Raw genomic sequence first — 16,484 nt, forward strand, 5'->3', positions numbered from 1 at the left:
ACAGTGAACGCCAGGCAGATGAGCAGGAATTCCCGCAGGAGTCCTTTAAGAAAGGATTGGAAAAAAGTAATCCATCAATATAGGGTAGAAGTTACCTTCACTTGAAGGACAGAAACATACTTACCTAACACACTGTTCTTGCTTTGCTTAATATCCCTATGTGGTCTTTAATATGAATGGGACTTTCTCTTTATTTCACTACCAGGATGTAAAAATGTCTGTTCCTTTGACATTTGTTTCCATTATTTGGGGAGCTTTGTCTTTATCAGTAGGCATGGTATATTTTTTAATTGAAGTGTTTTTTCTACTTCAACCTTATACATCTTTTTAATTCTTAGTTAACATACATGTGCTAGTCATTAACTCTGTATCACTGAATAATTGTTATCTAACTTTGACATTTGTTATGCAGCTGAAATAGAAGGAAGACAGTCATTATTTTTGAAAAAACAATTTTGTTTTTTTAATCTATGTATTATAGAAAATTTAGGAAGTATAAAATTACACCATTACCTACCTGTAATAGTCACTAATAATATTTTAATGGGTTGTCTTAGATTTTTTAAAATGTATACAATTTTAATTTTATTCTTTTATGAAATGTGATCTTATTGTAGTCACAATATTATATCCAGATTTGTTCATTTAACATTATACATTAACATTAAAATTAACACACATTTTCTAAATTTATGAGTTTCTTTATCATTTTAATGGCTGCATAATATTCTTTCGTGTATATTATTGTACTGAAATATCCTTTATTTTGCACTATAGGTAATTATGTGATTAATACCTTCTTTATAAAGCATTTCTTATATTTTGGAGTTTTTCCTCATAGCCCTAAAAGTAGGATTACTCTGACTATTTAAGAAAGCTGAATTTACCATACTTCATCATTTTAAATTTTGGTTTCCTAATAATTTCTGTATTTTAAATTTTAAATATTTTGATATTACATTGCATATGGTCTCATGGCATACATACTCATTTCCTTCTATAGCAATAATTCTTTTAATTTTTTATACAGCTGGGAATTGAGTATAGGGAAGGCACTAGATTCTGGTTAAGTAGTATATCATTGTGAAAACTGTTCATAACTGTGGACTCATTAAGAAAATTCACAGACTACCCTGTTTCCCCGAAAATAAGACAGTGTCTTATATTTATTTTTGCTCCCAAAGATGCGCTAGGTCTTATTTTCAGGGTATGTCTTATTTTTCCATGAAAAAGAATACGGTACACATTTATTATTTAATGAAAAGAAAGAAAATTTATTACCTGTATACGGTACGGTAGTTGTCAACACAAACCACACAAACGGTGAATCCTACAGTATCAAGAATTTACTCATTTATTCAATGACAATCATGTCATCATCTTCTAGAACATCATCATAACAATCCAATTCCTGAATTTCCTGGTGAATTTCTTGTGACTCCATTTCTTTCAGAATCAGTGGACCAGATCTCTCATGTTTAGCAATAGCATTCTGAGACAGAGCCTAGGGGGGCCTTATTTTCAGGGGAATGCCTTATATTTCACTCAGAAGGAAACCTGTAAGTAGGTCTTATTTTCGGAGGATGTCTTATTTTCAGGGAAACATGGTAGTTGAATGGTTGTACCTTAAATTAAGTAGTAAGGGCCAAAATCTTTCCTTCAACTCCTGCTGCTTCTCCTTCAACTCCAAGTCAGGAAAAAAAAAAAGAACTCTAGTTCATTGAGTTTTGTCCAAAGAATGACCAGGACATTTGGGAAACCATGCCCAAAGGAAGTAATAGAAAAAACTAAAAACTGTCTTTTACTCATGAAAAACGTGCCTCACAAAATAGACTTTTTTTTTTTTTAATGTTGCTACAGGAGGCAGAAATAGTACAAATTGATATGTTAAAGAAAGGGAGAGGTTTAGTTTATTACTATTGAAAACTAAAGTAAGCTACCTTTTAATTAGTGGTTCCCCGCATACATATACATTAGTAGCATTTAAGTTATGCATACTGTGGGCTCTGCCAACCCCTAAGGTTTTTGTTAATGTTAAACCTTGCCATGTAAAGAAAGAGGAGGAAGAATTATGGTAATTTACTTCAATTATGAGTGATTTTTTTTTAAGTTTAAGGAAATTTGAGAGGGCAGGTGGGTACAAACATTTGTTTGAACTTACTGGCTCTGCTAAACTACTATATATAATAGAGAATGTAAAAAGAGGCTATAGATTAAATTCAGGAATATAGTCTCTGATGAAAAATTCTTGCATTGTTTTTATTTTTTTGTGGAAACAATAGGAAATTATTTAAAATGAGTAAGAGGAAAGGAATCTGATGAGTTTGTGCCATCTCCTTGGAGAAAAGAAGACTTCGTGGGCACATACAACAACAACAAAATGCTTTCTTTTTCTAATATTAAAGATGATTTTTCCAAAGGAAATCAAGTTAGTGGTCCTATGAGAAAAGCACATTGAGACTGCACAAAATATTTGTATATAGGGGGGTATGGAAAGGGAAGAAAGAGATGGGTATTTTTAAAAATATTTTTAATTGATTTGAGATAGAGAGGAAGGGGGAGAGAGAGAGAAAGAAAATCAGCTGCATCTTTCACCTACCCTGACTGGGAATCAAACCCACAACCTGAATAGGTGCCCTGACTAGGAATGGAATTGGTACACTGTACATTGCTAAACCAAGTGAGCCACACCAGCCAGGGTGAGATGGGCAGTTTTAAGACTACAAAAGGAACTTTAAAAATCTCTAGGGTAGGGAGCTAAATATTTTGGTAATTGCTCTTTGAGACAAAATATTTGTTCTAAAATATGTTGTTTATAGGGAGATCGGCGGACGGCTTCTCATGGTAGAAACTCGACTTCCACATGATCTAGCTGAATTTGAGGGAGACTTTTCATTGGAAGGACTTCGTCTGTGGAAAACAGCATTCTCGGCAATGACTCAAAACCCAAGACCAGGGTCACCCTTTCGTAATGGCCAAGCATTTGTCAATAAAGGATCAACTAATAGCCATAAAATGGTGGAAGATAAAAAAATTGTAATTATGCCTTGTAAATGTGCCCCAAGTCGACAACTGGTTCAAGTATGGCTTCAAGCCAAAGAAGAATATGAACGTTCCAAGAAACTGTCTAAAACTGAGCCAGCTGGAGTTGTAAAATCTGCTGAGATCTTCAGCTCTTCAGTTAACCCAGATGACAAACCTGCAGTGCCTCCAAAAATGGATACAACTCCACATATACTCCCCACTACAGCACATACCAAGGAAGATGTTGATAATTTTAAGATTGCTTTACAAGTTCCAACCACAGGATACAGTCAAACTGCAAGTGAAATTCAGATGCTGCCACCAGTCGTTTCTACAAATGATCCTGAGAAAGATGAAGATGATGATGATGACTATTATTCTAGTTCTAGCTCCTCTGATTCTCTAGTAATTCCACCTTGGCAACAAGCAGTATCCCCAGATCCCAAAACATTGAATGGAGATGACCGACCCTTATCAGCAGTGGAGGAACTATGTTCCCTGGCTGTGGAGAACCTCCTAAAGCCAGTAAAAGATGGTATACAAAAAAGCCCCTGCAATGAACCTCGGGATCCTCTTGTCATATCTCCAATTAATGTTAGGGCAAAAACTGGGATATGTGATTCACTTTGCCTTCATAGTACACCAATCATTCAGAGAAAACTTCTGGAAAGGCTTCCTGAAGCAGCGGGCCTTAGCCCTTTGTCAACAGGTAAGTTTCTAAATAACAGATTTTAATAGCTGTTCTTCAAATATTAAAATGAAAAAAATATAGACTATGTTAATGAAAATAAGGGCTTTTTAAATGAAGTCTTAGCTCAGCTAATGAGAGTATTATTATTTTATCATGTCTCAGAAAAACATCACATGGAAACTTTCATAGCTTTCTGCTGTGAACTCTACATATGCCTTCATCCTATCTTCTCACTTCTGGGTGAACTAAAGGAGCCCTCTAAGAAACCTCACCTTCTCAACTTGATTGCTCCCATTCCCATTTCCTCTTTAATATATACCCAAGTCTCTCTTTGAACTTTAAAACAGAAATAAAGCCAAACAACTGCTTTAACCTTAAATTCTTCAAAGCCAAAATTTTTTTAGAAGATTTCTTAAATATAACAATTTTATTTCTTTACCTTGTACTCAATTCTCAATCTGCTCTAGCTGGATTCTATCCCCATAACTTCACCAGTATGGCTCCTGCAAAGATTCTCAGTAACCTTTATGTAGCTAAAGCCAATGGATGTTTTTTAGTCTTCCTATCACATGCCCTCTGAGCAGCCGTTGTCCTATTGACCACTCCTTACTTCCTGGAGCTGCTTCTCCCCTTGGCTTTTCTTCCTACTCCTGTTTCTTCCTAACTTCCTTTTTTTTTTTAAGTTAAGCTCACATTCTCAGTTATTATCTAAATGTTGGGATTTATTAAGGCTTAGCTTTCACTTTCTTTATTCTTTTTTTATATATATTTTTATTGATTTTTTACAGAGAGGAGGAGAGAGGGATAGAGAGCTAGAAACATCGATGAGAGAGAAACATCGACCAGCTGCCTCTTGCACACCCCCTACTGGGGATGTGCCCGCAACCAATGTACATGCCCTTGACCGGAATCGAACCCAGGACCTTTCAGTCCGCAGACTGATGCTCTACCACTGAGCCAAACCGGTTTCGGCTCACTTTCTTTATTCTTTACTTACTTTATATTCTCTCCCTTTGAGCAGGAATATCTAATTCCTGCTCATAGTATTACTGCAGATAATGCACAAGTTTAAATTTCCATTCAGAACTCAATTTTTAAGCTTCAGAACACTATCCCCCAACTGCTTATTTGGCATTTTTACTTGAATGCTCAAAGGTACCATAAGGTCAGTATTTTCTAAAGTCAGTTCATGATCTCACTGCATGCATTCACTACCAAACATCTAACACACTTGCCCACACACAGAAATTCACCTGGTCCTCTTTAAATTTTTCTCATTGAATAGTACCACCATCTCTGTTACTGAGTTACACAAGTCAGAAACATGGGATTTATTTGTTACACCTACCTGTTCCTAATTCCCTCACTGTCCAGCCTGTGGTTTCCAGTCTATTACTACAAAATCCCGTGATCTTTTAGTTTTCTAAATTACACAGATCACTCTACCATTACTGCTACCACTATAACCTTAGGCCAAACTGTTACCATCGCTCACCTAATTTCCTATAGTAGCCTTCTTACCTTCCCTTTGCAATTTCTCGGTCTTTTGCTCAGTAATTGGAAAATTTCCACACTTAATACTATCCCATCTTTCTGTTCCAACTCAAAAAAGCCTTCCTAACCTCCTGACTATATAAAAATTCCCAATTGTATTCTCTTTTGTTGTATTTACCCGTTATAATTTTATCTTTCTATATGTATTTGGTGAATGTCTGATTCTCTCTAGACCCCCATGAGGATATAGACTGTGTCTTGCCCTCATCACCATAAATCCTGGACAAATAAGTGAATGAATGAATTAAATGATTCCCTAAGATAATGAGTAAGGAATAAAACAGTAATTAAAATGTAAATGTTTTTATTTAAAATACAAAATTTTTAAAGTTTTGTTGATGGGGATCAGAAGATTGAATTGGTTTTGCTAGAGAATTTATAGAATATTCACAAATGTTACTTAAGAATTTAGAACAACAAGAAGTTTTTTTAAACAGAAGCATACAATTTTGATATAAATATTAAACATGAAATTTCTTTCTGCAGAACCAAAAACTCAGAAATTAAGTCATAAGAAAGGAAGTGATACTGACACTCGTAGAAGAATATTCTTAACACAAGCAAAGGTAACTATGCCAAACAAATGTAAAGATCAGTGGGAGACCCAGTGTTATTCTTAGATTTCAGTTAGATAATTGATAACTTTGTGTCTCAATTTTTTAAAAAAATTTATTATATTTTTGCATCATTTTATTTACATCTTTGAGACAACAAGAAATTGCCTGATTTTTTTTTTTTAGTTTCTTTTTGTTGTTGGGATCTAAAAGATTCTTATATATAAATACAAATATTACAGAGAAAGTGAATATGATAGCCAAAATGTGGATTATGAGGATACAAATACATTAACTGATTACTGGCAATATCAGAACAGTCCAATGACAGCAGAGCTCAAGTAAGTGATTTTTGATCCCACCAAAAATATATCCTTTTTCTTGGTTTATTACTTTTTTTCTTAAATATAACATTATTAATTTTTTTCAGTTTATGTTACTAAATAACAAAGAAAAACATTATGATTGAAACTCTGCAAAATCATAAATATCTTTATTCCAATACTAAAAATATGGTAAAACTTAAAATATATGGTTATATGAAAAAAGTATACATTACAAATGTATCCTTGGAAATATATGATAGAAATCACTCCCATATTATCCAGTTCTCATAACTATCATGAAAGACATAAGATATATTTTAGTGTTTCTATTTGGAGATTATAAACTTTTTTAAAAAAACTTTTCTTTTTAAAGCAGAATTGTTGAATTACAGGCTATTTATTTTAAAAACAAGTACCAGAGGATTGTGAACATAAATGGTTTATGGATTTGGAAATCAGAAAACATATTTTTTAGAAAAAAGAAAGAATATATTCTTTCTAAACCCATAAAGATTATTTATGTTTTAACTCATCTTTCAGACACATGGTATGTTAGGGTAAAATACAAATCCAAATTTTCAAATCTTGTTACAAACTAGCCAAACTTGTTGCAAATACCTTGTTTGCTTGTCATATTTCCAGTAAGGGTGAAGATAAATGTTCATGTGGTATAAATGTGAAATCTATACAAGACTATTATTTTCAATATTTTGGGCTTATAAATCAAAGAACAACATATGGTTTACTTTCAGATTATATCAGATATTTCTACATATATCCAGTTCTGGTAATTTGAATTACTCGCATGAAAAGAATGTTAATAAAATACTTATGGCTTCTTTTTGGACTTAAAGAGATATTATTAGTTTATCATGTATTACAAAACACATAAAGCATATTATTTAAGTAGGAATAAGTAGTCAAAATAAAATGGTTGCTTATTTATTTTTTCTCTGGCTATGTGTTGTTGTTTTTTTTTTAATAGAATCAATTTGCAGCAGTAAATACCCCAAAGAAAGAAACTTCTCAGATAGATGGACCATCTTTAAACAATACTTACGGTTTCAAAGTCAGCATACAAAACTTACAGGATGCAAAAGCTTTACATGAGGTAAAATTGCAACAGTAAGGACACTTTCACTGTTTAACTCCTATGTTTTATGCTGTGGAACAAGTACGGAAATTTTTTATTGAGAAAGTAATACATTGAATTCTACACCTGTTAATTATTCTGTTCTTTTAATTCTTACTATTTTATGTATTCATACATTTATATGAAATAAGAGAAACTCTTAAAGCATTCATTAGTTATTAAGACTGCTATGTGGTTTCACAACTTTCATAAATCTTCTAACTGAAATTTAGTTTATAGAAGCTAAAATTAGAAAATAGTTTTTTAACTACTAGAAAATCTCTTATTCTGAATTGTTATATTAGGATGTGATATCACATTCGAAACATTTACTTGTGTTTTCTATTAGTTTGGCTCAATGGATTAGTGCTTGCTACAATTCATTTGTTCATGTAATCCCTATATAACTCAATTACTTTCACTGCACAGGCCTTATGCCAAAGACTAAGGGGTTGTCTTTAAAATGTACATCAGTCACAGGATAGACTGGAGAATATGTCTGGGTCACTATAAATTTATCTCTTAGAGAAAGCACAACTCAAGAATACGTATTTGCCCAGCCAGCATGGTTCCGTGGTTGAATGTCGATCTGTGAACCAGGAGTCACAGGTTCAATTCTCTGTGAGGTCACATGCCGGGTAGCAGGCTTGATTCCCATGTGGGACATTGAGGAGGCAGCTAATCAATGATATTCTCTCTCTCTCTCTCTCTCTCTCTCTCTCTCTCTCTCTCTCTCTCTCTCTCTCCTGCTCCCTTCCTCTATGAAATCAATAAAAAATATTTTTTATAAAACATATTTGGCAATAAGGTGAAAATTAGAGTATATTTTTATTGCTTATTCTTGTGCTATCAGTATGGTAGGCACTAGCAATATGGCTATTGAGAACTTAACATTTGGCTTATATGTCTAGGAACTGAATTTTAAATTTAACTAATCTAGGTTTAAAAACTAATACTTGTCTCATTTATTAGAAAACTTTTTTTTTAAGCATGTTTGGAACAACTTAGGAATGTGAAACTACTTTTCCAACTGTAAATTTTATGATACCTAAATACAGATCAAGTATTTTCATAAAAAATTTAGCATTCACATTGAAATTTGCTATAAATGCACACTAATTTTGAAGTCATAATAGAAAAAAAGAATGTGAAATCTCATTCATAACCACTTATATTGATTTCATATTTTAAAAGGTAATATCTTAGATACATTGAATTAAATGAAAATATTTCTAAATTAATTTAACCCATTTTTACTTTTTTTTAATCTAACTACAAGAAAAATTTAAAATTACATATATGATTTTCATTGTATTTTTAATGGATAATGCTGGTTCTATGTCTTTGCCTTGAGATCAGAGAATTCAGTTTTTTATTTATTTTTTTTTTTTGTTCTAAAGTCAATTCTATCTTAAACTGATCCAAGGCTTGGATAACCATAGACTTAAAAAAAAAAAAAATTAAGCCCTGTCCTCATTTAATCCTAAATTTGAACTAATAATTGTACATTTTTAAAATTAGAATATAGTCTAACTTTCTAAATATATATTTGTACATTTTTTCATTCAACTTTACTTCCTGCTTTATAGCTGGCCCTATATTACTCCCTGAATCTCAGGTAAATTAATTAATAAATTCAGGAATACATATTTTATCAAGTATGAGTTCAAAATTAGAAAATTAAAATACTTTGTTAAAATGTATTTATTAAAGCAGATTTAATAGATCTTAGCAAAAAGGATTTGTTAAATTTGATTACTCTTTTATTATTTGAAAAACATACATTTCTTCTTATACTGTTACTTTATTCACATTACCCCATTTCAGAATCATAAGACTTCTTAAAGTTAAAATCACTTGCTCATAGGTTCTTCCCAACGCAGGCTTTCTTCATCTCAAGGCACACTCCAAACAGCCACCTGGTGGTCAAATTAGGAATGAACCAAAAAAAAAATCTCGGCACTATGCTGTACCTTTTTCTAGAAATTGTGCCCATCGCAGTTTTCTTGTTTTCTATTGCCATGGACTAATCTTTCCCTTCTGCATATACATTTTCTTTTCTTTTTAAATATATTTTATTGATTTTTTACAGAGAGGAAGAGAGAGGGATAGAGAGTTAGAAACATTGATGAGAGAATCATCTATCAGCTGCCTCTTGCACACCTCCCACTGTGGATGTGCCTGCAACCAAGGTACATGCCCTTGACCAGAATCGAACCTGGAATCTTTCAGTCCGCAGACTGACGCTCTATCCATTGAGCCAAACCAGTTTCGGCTGCATACATTTTCAATGCAGAAGAAAAGGGTTGTAATCCTTGTCCCCCTTTTCATTTCTCTTTTTTCTAGTTACACTAAGTAAATTTCTCAGTCTCTTCTTTCTATAGGTTTAAAAAAAAATACCCCTAAGATCATAATGCATTTTGTATCAAGGAATCGAAAGGCAACATTTGAATCTGAAATTTGTCCTAGTAAATAAATTAGTAAACCTCCCAGATTCTATTGACCTGAAATTTCTTTAGTCATCTTCATAACCTTTCCAGATGTTGATTTTTTTCCTAATTAAACTGGGGTTTTAGGTTTTGTTTTATTTGGGTTTAAGGAGAGTTTCCCCATTTTACATTTTTGTATATACTGAATTAATACATGCTTATTGTTTTTAAAAAAAAAAAAATAAAGCAGTCCTGAAGAATATACACTTAAAAGTTCTTTCCTCTCAGTTCCTCCTAATGGTTTTATTTTTATTTTTTTCTTCTAATCTTGGTTTTTTTAAAAAAAAAAATAGAAACAGCAACGTATTTCTTAAGGAAAGTGATGGATTTCTTTTATTCCTTATATCTTATACATGCATGATTAATGTTTTTTTATATTTTAAAAGGTTCTTATGAATTTACTAATAATTTACTAATGAATTCATGTAGTATTTACATGTACATGGGAAAAATTCCAACCCATACAAAAAGATTTATAATGAAAAAGTAAGCTTTCACCTCAGACTAGCAATCTCCTTTCTTACAGACAATAAGCAGATCTATGTTGTTTTATGTCTTTTTGCAGAGATTACTCATATGCTTAAACTTTAAAAAATATATACATATATTTTTATTATTTCAGAGAAGAAGGGGGAAAGGGAAAGAGAGATAGAAACATCAATAATGAGAGAGAATCACTGAATGGCTACCTCCTGCATGCCCTCTGGGAATCGAGCCCGCAAACCGGAACCTGCAACCTGCAACCTGGGATGTATCCGGGCCCAGAATCGAGATGTGACCTCCTGGTTCATAAATCGATGCTTAACATTTCTTACACACATGCATTATAAGCATATAACACTCAACTGGTTCTATCAAAGAATAAAATATTACAATCCTTAGTGAACATTTACGTGCATATAATTTAGCTAAACATATATCTGCAGGATCTATTCTTAGGAGTAGAATTGCTGGATCAAAGAATATGTTTATTTTTAATTTTATAGGTTTTTTTTTTAATTGTCCTCCAAAGGAATTTAACACATTCTATTGCCATCACTAGTGAGAGCCTTGCATTTATATTTCTTCAACAATTACCATGCAAGATACATACAAATTACAAATCCTTTATTAAATACACTAGAGATCCTGTGCATGAAATTTGCATTAGGGTGAGGGTGTCCCCTCGGCCCAGGCTGCGCCTTCTCCAGTCCAGGACCCTTCGGGGGATGTCCAACTGCCAGTTTAGGCCCGATCCTGAGCATCGGCCTAAACTGGCAGTCGGACATCCCTCTCACAATCCAGGACCTAACTTCTCACCTGCCTGCCTGCCTGATCGCCCCTATCTGCCCCCCCCCTTGCTGGCCTGGTCACCCCCAACTGCCCTCCCTGCTGGCCTAGTCACCCCCAACTGCCCCCCCATCAACCTGATTACCCCTAATACTCCCACTGCCTGGTCACCCCACGCAGCCTGCTGTTCGGTCGTTTGGTTGCTTCTCACTGACCTCCTGTCAGCCTGGTCACCCACACAGCCTGCTGCTCGGTTATTTGGTCACCCCTCACTAACCCCTCCCTGCCAGCCTAGTTGCCCCACGCAACCTGGTCAGTCGTCCGTTCGGTTGCGATGGTTGCTTAGACTTTTATATATATATAGAAAAGATTTGAATAATTGCCAATATTGGACTGTAGTCTACTATTTTTCCATTGCCACATATATGTACTTTGCTGATATGATTATGGCTGTAATTTCAGCTATAATCATATTTGTTTTTCCTACACAGAGTTTTTACTTGCTGTGTCGTGATTTTAGAAAGAGAGCCAAGGATTGCAGTTAATAAAAGTTTTTTGGTTGATCTCTTCCCATCCACCCTCTGTTACCTTCCCTCTGAGATTCGACATTCTTGCACTATATGTCAGAGAAAATGTGCATGAGCAAAAATCTGGCTGTTGTGTAGTTGATACCTTAATATTCTTACGATTTTTCTTTTCAGGAAAACTATAGCAATCTGCCTAGTACATATGAAAGTCTAAATTTAAGTAGCCTCATGTAGTAAAGAATAAGGAATTAAAATTTTTAAAATCTTTTTTTTTTAGTTTGAACTATAGGTAAAACTATAGTTAACTATGTAGATAGTAAAAGGTAACAAACTTTTGAATATACACCTACTTGGATTAGTCATTCAAACAGAAATTGAGAAAATATGTATCGACATTGAAAAAAATTATAAGCAAATTTTCTAAAATAAAAACATGAATTGATTTAATTTAATCTTAGAAGTGAAGATTTTTAGCTTTGATCTATAGAGTATTAAACTGTGACTGTGTACTCTGTGGCCATTTTTTTCTGGATTTTACATATGTATTTCCTTGGAGTTTTAGTGAAACATAGTTTTTTCAGCATGTCTTAAAAGTGTTTAAAAACATTTTAATTTTCTTTTATAGATACAAAATCTTACCCTCATCAGTGTGGAGTTACACGCTCGAACTAGACGAGACTTAGAACCAGATCCTGAATTTGACCCAATCTGTGCTCTGTTCTACTGCATCTCATCTGATACTCCACTACCAAATACAGACAAAACAGAACTCACGGGTGTAATAGTGATTGATAAAGACAAGACAGTCTCCAGTCAAGGTAGTGTTCATTTTTATTAGTTTATACCTGTTCCTGTCTGGAGTTCTAAACCAAGCCAGTGTAAGGAACTTCTTTCTAAATTGCTGAGACATAGGAATAAGAAGTGTTATGCATAGCTTTGTCTTAAGACTTATTATATTACTCCAATAATTGTCAGGAGTCAGGAGCAATCCTATATAATAAAAGCCTAATATACTAAGTGTCCAGTTGTCCATTCAACCAATCAAAGTGTAATATGCTAATGATATGCTAAGGCCTCTCAACCACTCGCTATGATGTGCACTGACCACTGGCAGACAGTTGGCCGGTCAATATTCCTTACACAGTTATATATAATATGCATTCTGTTTATTTCTTAGATATCAGATATCAAACCCCATTACTCATTAGATCTGGAATTACAAGACTAGAAGTTACCTATGCTGCTGATGAGAAGGGACTTTTTCAAGAAATTGCAGATATAATAAAGAGGTACTGTTTTGTATTTTTTTATTTTTCCAGTGTTTGTTCAGAGAATACTTTCATCCTATTTTGGTTAATATAAATGAAGGTCAGAAAAAGAGAATGCCTCCTTCCTGTTGAAATAGAGTTATCCCTGAGAAGATTTTGCCCTCACTTCCCACTATCTCCGTCAAGTTAGGAATTGGAAAAAGAATATTTTATCCTCAAAATTGAGGGGTCAGTGAAAGAGATATTAGCTTAGCCTCTAGCTTTCCAAGTTAGATTTTAGCATGATTTTTTTATGTTAAAATAGGCTTTTCCATGGAGGCCAGCCACCATTTCAATAAACTTGTTTTTTTACCTAAGTAAATGTTTTCTGAGCTCTAAACAAAACAATATTTCTAAAAAGCTTTGTAATGCAATTTGTTCATAAATTTAAAAAGTGGATCTTTTTTTATTTTTTTTATTAAATTATTATCTGTATACATATACCAATGCTTCCCCCCTCCCATAGATGCCCTCCCTCCCCAGAGTTTTGTGTCCTTGGTTGTACTTATATACATGTATACAAGTCCTTTGGTTGATCTCTTATCTACCCCAGATCTCCTTACCCTCCCCGCTGTAATTTGACAGTCTGCTTGTTGCTTTACTGTCTTTTGGTTCATCAGTTTATAATGTTCTTTAATATCCATAAATGAGTGAGGTCATGTGGTGTTTCTCTTTCATTGACTGGCTTATTTCACTCAGCATAATGTTCTCCAATTCCAGGTTGCTGCAAATGATGAGAATTTCTTCTTTTTTATGGCAGCATAATATTCCATTGTGTAGATGTACCATAGTTTTTGGATCCAGTCATCTGCTGATGGGCACCTAGGCTGTTTCCAAATTCTGGCTATTGTAGATTGTTCTGCTATGAACATAGGGGTGCATATATCCTTTCTGATTGGTGTTTCTAGTTTCTTGGGATATATTCCTAGGAGTGGGATTACTGGGTCAAATGGGAGTTCCATTTTCAGTTTTTTGAGGAAACTCCACACTGTTCTCCACAGTGGCTGCACCAGTCTACATTCCCACCAGCAGTGCACGAGGGTTCCTTTTTCTCCGCAACCTCGCCAACACTTGTCATTTGTTGATTTGTTGATGTTGGCTATTCTAACAAGTGTGAGATGGTATCGCATTGTTGTTTTGATAAAAAGTGGATCTTTTGCATTTTCTCAAGAGTAGTATTCTAGGTAGCCAAGGACTCTCTTATTAAATGTTTCACTTTTCCAGTTACTTAATATTTCTGCCATTGCAAGCTTTAGATTTTTAAATGCCAAAATCAGGCTAGAAAATATACTCTGAATCCTGATATGTGGATAAAAGCTGTCCTTGAACATGTTGTTATACTCAATCCTCTCTGTAGTTGACCTTTTGTAAAATTTAGTTGAACTTTATAGTGGAATTCTTGTAAAGCCTATAAAACTGAAATTATGTTCTGATATTCTATGCACTCAACATCTGACTGTATCCAAAATAGGTTAACATAAACTATTTTGAAAATTGGAAAACCAGAAAATGTTTTCAACAAAATTAAATTAAATCTCAGAGCATCAAAAATGATATGCTAGTACCGACTACATTGGGGAGGGGAAAAATGATGTATTTTTAGCATTTATAGCACTGGTGACCGGATGGATTCCCATCCATTTGAGTCTTGCAATTGTCAGTCCTACCGTTTATCTTCTCACAGAATTTGTCATGAACATGTCAGATACTTTTGTGCCCATCCATTTATTTCTTCAAGCAGCTTAGCAAAAGGAAAATGTAGAGTTTCTGTCAATACCATTTTTGTATGCCAGCACAAATCCAGTCATGTCCCTGAGCTCCTTGTGCTTTCTTCTCCTTGTTAGATATGTTCCCCAACTTGCCAACATAGTGAGTTTTCTCAATCATGTGCAAGTGCAGTACTTCCTAAAATGTCTATAACTAGAGTTATACTAGTCATTAAGAAAAAAATGCAGTAAAGTAAAATACAACTAACTTTTGATTCTTACTCCAAAGATCATGATTATTATAAAGAGAAAAAAATGCTAAAATATCAACATTTCAATTCTGTAATGTTCTTTATATTATTAGTTCAAACAAACCCCTAAAAGCTTATTATCTCAGGCAAGTTAATGTATCTCCAAACTTTAGTGTCCTCCTCTGTAAATGGGTAATGGGTAGGACAATTAAGCGAGATAATGCACAAGAGGCTCAGCCTTATCAATACTTAAATGTTAACTCTGTGTGTAACGTGCAGTATTGGATGCTAGATATAAAGTTGAATCAAATATAGATGCATACTCAGGGAGTTTTATTAACTTTATTTTTCTATTCTTAATATTTACTCCTCAGATGGCAAACACAAAAAATAGATAAATCCATTATCTTCTTGTCACAATCATTTGTCTCTTTCTATATTTCCTTGAACTGTTAATAATTTTCCATTTTCCCAAACTTCCTAATTTAAATATAAGCTTTGATCCCTCCCTTTTTCTTTTCCCTACATCCATACAATATATCTTATCCACTTAATCTCAAGTATTTCTCAAAATCATTCCTTCTCCTCCATGCCAATTGCCACTGCCCTAGTTACAGCCCCCTCAGCTCTCATCTGTGCAGATGTTGGTGCTTCTAATTTGATAATTACTGTAGTTTTTGCTCTCAATTTATGACTGTAATCAGTTCCTCTCTTCCCCCCATGTTCTTCCATGATGGCCACCATGGAAGTCATAAGAGGAGCCACACGAGGCTCTTTCTGAGTTAGATGCAGATTGTCAGTTCAGTTCACCAGTGCAACTCAATACAATGTGGAAATTTTCTCCTAGTTTCTGATGCTTATCTTTCCCACATTAATCTCTTTCCTTTAATATTTCAGTCTTTCATTAAACTGAATTACTTTCCTCTTAAGTTTAGAGGACAAACTTGTCATTACTGAGGCCTTATTTCACATAAGGACCAGGTCATTACTAAAATCAAGTGAGAAATGGAAGACATTTTTTATTTTCTTTCTCAGCATTAAAAATATTTAAGTCAGTATATGTTAGAGAGATAGAGAAATGGCAACAGAATGACCTGGGAAAATTTTTTCAGAACACAGTATCCACACATGCCCTCACACTTCATCCTGCCCCTACCTGCATTGTATTTTCAATCATACCCTCTCTCGTGTACTTCAGTGGTAATTCCTCTCACCCCAATTTCTATCAGCCTCTTTCCCAAGTCATAAAATAAATACACAGTCTAAGTGAAAACAGTACTTGCTTTATAAAAGTAGCATCAAACAAAGAACTTCTACTTGGCCAATTCCTTCTTGTACAGAAGTTTTGTAGGTGCCACTATATCATCCCCATTGAGAAACATAGAATGTAGACTTTTATTTTTATACTTTATATCATGAAGAAACAATTCTTCTGGTAAAAGATTTCAATGTGTGGTCCTTTTTTGATTCCTTCTGTAGGTATGATCCTGATATTCTGTTGGGGTATGAGATTCAGATGCATTCCTGGGGTTACCTCTTACAGAGGGCTGCTGCCTTAAGTGTCAACTTGTGTCAGATGATATCTCGGGTGCCAGGTATGTAGCATTGTGAACGTTTTATGGGTCAACCACAGAGCAAATTACGAAGTAAATAA

At 34.0% G+C, this 16,484-nt stretch overlaps 1 protein-coding gene across 17 annotated transcripts in view; it reads left to right on the plus strand.

The window, feature by feature from the left end:
* The window catches only part of REV3L (REV3 like, DNA directed polymerase zeta catalytic subunit), a 138,507-nt gene that overhangs the window by 90,144 nt on the left and 31,879 nt on the right, over positions 1 to 16,484 (plus strand). For 16 of the 17 annotated variants that reach the window (XR_006740071.1, XM_045573099.1, XM_045573097.1 and 13 more), the window contains 6 exons: positions 2,820 to 3,733; positions 5,756 to 5,835; positions 7,135 to 7,260; positions 12,192 to 12,384; positions 12,744 to 12,855; positions 16,310 to 16,425. Coding sequence is in view for 16 of the 17 variants with exons in the window: in XM_045573099.1 (XP_045429055.1) it covers positions 2,820 to 3,733; positions 5,756 to 5,835; positions 7,135 to 7,260; positions 12,192 to 12,384; positions 12,744 to 12,855; positions 16,310 to 16,425 (1,541 nt within the window). In the remaining variant the exon portion in view is untranslated. The remainder of the gene's footprint in view (positions 1 to 2,819; positions 3,734 to 5,755; positions 5,836 to 7,134; positions 7,261 to 12,191; positions 12,385 to 12,743; positions 12,856 to 16,309; positions 16,426 to 16,484) is intronic. The other variant, XM_045573087.1, reaches the window with a different exon arrangement.

This window comes from Pipistrellus kuhlii, unplaced genomic scaffold, assembly GCF_014108245.1.
Source record: "Pipistrellus kuhlii isolate mPipKuh1 unplaced genomic scaffold, mPipKuh1.p scaffold_m20_p_5, whole genome shotgun sequence".
NCBI classification, from domain to species: Eukaryota; Metazoa; Chordata; class Mammalia; order Chiroptera; family Vespertilionidae; genus Pipistrellus; species Pipistrellus kuhlii.